The 2,796-nt window shown below is 37.3% G+C and overlaps 1 protein-coding gene across 1 annotated transcript; it reads left to right on the top strand.

Moving 5' to 3' along the window:
* Positions 1-725: 725 nt before the first annotated feature.
* LOC132644982 (probable aspartic proteinase GIP2) lies at positions 726-2,364 on the top strand. Its single transcript, XM_060361689.1, has 2 exons — positions 726-1,314; positions 1,478-2,364. Exons 1-2 carry the CDS (start codon positions 804-806, stop codon positions 2,254-2,256), a joined length of 1,290 nt encoding a protein of 429 aa, XP_060217672.1. The 5' UTR covers positions 726-803; the 3' UTR covers positions 2,257-2,364.
* The last annotated feature ends 432 nt before the right edge of the window (positions 2,365-2,796 follow it).

Below are 2,796 nucleotides of genomic sequence, written 5' to 3'. Positions count from 1 at the left end.
GGTCCGGTTTAGCCGGTTCCGATCACCGGTTACAACCAGTTCAACCGGTCCGGTTGACAGGTTTACGGTTAACTGGGTTTACTTTCTGAGCAGAAAGACTAAAAAGCCCCTCCAGCAAATTTTTGTTTAATGTGTTATTAAGGATATATTGGAGAACTTAAATTTGGTACATGGCGAACTTTACTACCTTCACATAGTAGATTTGCAAACCTGTTCTCAAATTTCAACAACTATTACTATAAGTTTTAAATTCATAATCTAAAGTGCAACAACAATAATTGTGTGAACATAAATATTGAACTTATCAAACTTAAATCATGACTCTACATCTAATTTTTCTGCAGCATAACCAATTTCATCGATATGTAGGTTTATCTTAATTAACAACATGAATTTGGGGAACGATATGGGGGTACAGATGTTAAATTCACGTTTGCAAATTGAGATGAGTAAACATGGCGAATTTAAAAAATGTCTGATCTCTCTATTCAAATTAGTCAAGTTGGCCATGTGCATGACAGCATGAGAGAATCCATACTTCTCCTTTGGATCATGCTGACTAGATTTAATTCAAAGTTAACTTGTGATAAGAACTAAGGAGCCATTATAGACTTTCATTCCCGAGGTCAACCAGCAATAAACAAAAAAATTCAAACAAAGTTGGGTCATATTTTCCAAATAGACTGTAGTTATATCAAAAAAATAAAAAGGGCGAAGCTGCATAAACCGGTTATAAATTTGTAACTTTGTACGTAGAATCCCTCATTGGTTTAATTATAGCATTTGCTTTCTTTCTCTATAGCATGGTGACATTCAAACTTCCTTTGTCTATGCTCCTCTTATTTCTTCTACTCAATATTTTTCTATGCTCAGCTGAAGTACTATTCCTTCCAGTCACTAAAGACTCATCAACCCTACAATACATTACAGAAGTAGGTCAAAGAACTCCTTTAATCCCCATAAAACTCACAGTCCATCTTGGTGGTCGAAGTTTATGGGTGGATTGTGATAAAGGTTACAATAGCTCAACCTATAAACCAGCTCAATGTAATTCGACACAATGCTCTTTTGCAAAGTCTCATGCCTGTGGAGACTGCATATTTAGATCTCAACTGCAGCCTGGATGCAACAACAATACTTGTTACATTTGGGGTGAAAATCCCTTGATTAATACTTATATTGACCGTGCAGAAATTGCTGAGGATGTATTGGCTATTGGTTCTACTCCTGGCGCTCTTGTCACTTGGCCGCGGTTTATGTTCACTTGCCTTATTGATCCCGACTTAATGAGAAACCTCGCAAATGGAGTAACAGGTATTGGATTATATTGTGTGAACACCTTATCTTAAAGTTTATTCGTCTTAAATATATTCTCCCTCGTAATCAATTTATTTGGCACAATTTTCTTATTTGTCTGAAGAATCACACATTTCGAGCAAGGACATCTTTTAATTTCAATTATGTTATGTCTCAACAGGAATTGCAGGTTTTGGACACGAAAGTCCAATTTCAATTCCCAATCAACTTGCTTTAGACCATAGATTCGCCAGGAAGTTTGCTATGTGCTTGAGCTCATCTACAACATCTCGTGGAGTTATCTTCATTGGTTCTGGCCCATATTATGTTTACAATCCTAAGAAGGTCGACATCTCCAAGGATCTTGTCTACACCAAACTAATCACAAACAACAGGGGATTTCTGTTATCTGAAGAGTACTATATCCAAGTTTCATCCATCCGAATCGCGGGGAAAGACGTACCATTAAACAAAACATTGCTATCCATTAACAAAAAGAATGGAGTTGCTGGGACGAGAATCAGCACAGCGATACCTTTCACAATTTTGCACACTAGCATATACGATGCTGTTATTACTGCTTTCATCAAGGCACTTCCGAAGAACGTGCCACTTGTAGAGCCTCCTACAAAACAATTCGGAGCTTGCTTTAGTTCCAAAAACATTAGAAGCACAAACATTGGTCCAGATGTTCCTGCGATAGATTTTGTCCTGCACAAACCGAGTGCATATTGGAGGATTTATGGAGCAAATTCAGTGGTACAAGTTAGCAAGGATGTTATGTGTTTAGCGTTTGTGGGACAAGACCAAACTTGGGAACCAACGATTGTGATAGGAGGGCATCAATTGGAAGAGAACTTGTTGCTATTTGACCTTCCAAGAAAGAAAATAGGTTTCAGCTCCTCACTCAAGCTTCAAAGAACATCATGCTCCAAGTATGATAATACAATTCTAGGGTAATTATCATTCTAGTTTTAGCCCCTTTATTCTATGTAATTTCCTATTTCTTATAATAAATGTCTAGTACTTTTACACAAGTATTAATCCTACTATGTTATTTTTGCTGAAGTGCTCCCAATTAGGTCAACTACTACAAGTCAATTATAAAATTTGACATGATTCTTGTGTTCTAGTGCAAAATACAATGGAACTTAAGCAACTCGACAACGATGTTTAATTTGTCTTGTGCTCCCAATTAGCTCAACTAATTTCTCTCTCTAAAATTACAACGATAATTAATTTTTGTCTCTCAATAACGATGTTTGGGTTGCACACCCCTAATCATGGGAACTCCGGCTGGCAACATTACAACACGTCCTGCAGAAATTCTTGCTCCTCCAGTAGGGGTGAACAACACGGGAAGGAATTTCTCCCAAACTAGACTATGCCACAACTATGGTAGCCCCGACGAAGCAAAATACTAAAGGAACAAAGCTTGACGATTCAAATGTGAAAGCTAGAGTAACTACTCACAATTGTATGCCTGTTGTAAACTTTGAT

The sequence above is a fragment of the Lycium barbarum genome, chromosome 6 (assembly GCF_019175385.1).
Source record: "Lycium barbarum isolate Lr01 chromosome 6, ASM1917538v2, whole genome shotgun sequence".
NCBI lineage: Eukaryota > Viridiplantae > Streptophyta > Magnoliopsida > Solanales > Solanaceae > Lycium > Lycium barbarum.
Note: the sequence above shows the minus strand (reverse complement) of the source record. Positions and strands in the feature narration are given on the sequence as shown.

Bases quoted from the DNA above. Each gene is read 5' to 3' on its own strand.
- LOC132644982 (XM_060361689.1), top strand. From the start codon at position 804: ATGGTGACATTCAAACTTCCTTTGTCTATGCTCCTCTTATTTCTTCTA. The intron at 1,315-1,477 runs GTATTGGATTAT...ATGTCTCAACAG, and splicing joins CCTCGCAAATGGAGTAACAG to GAATTGCAGGTTTTGGACAC.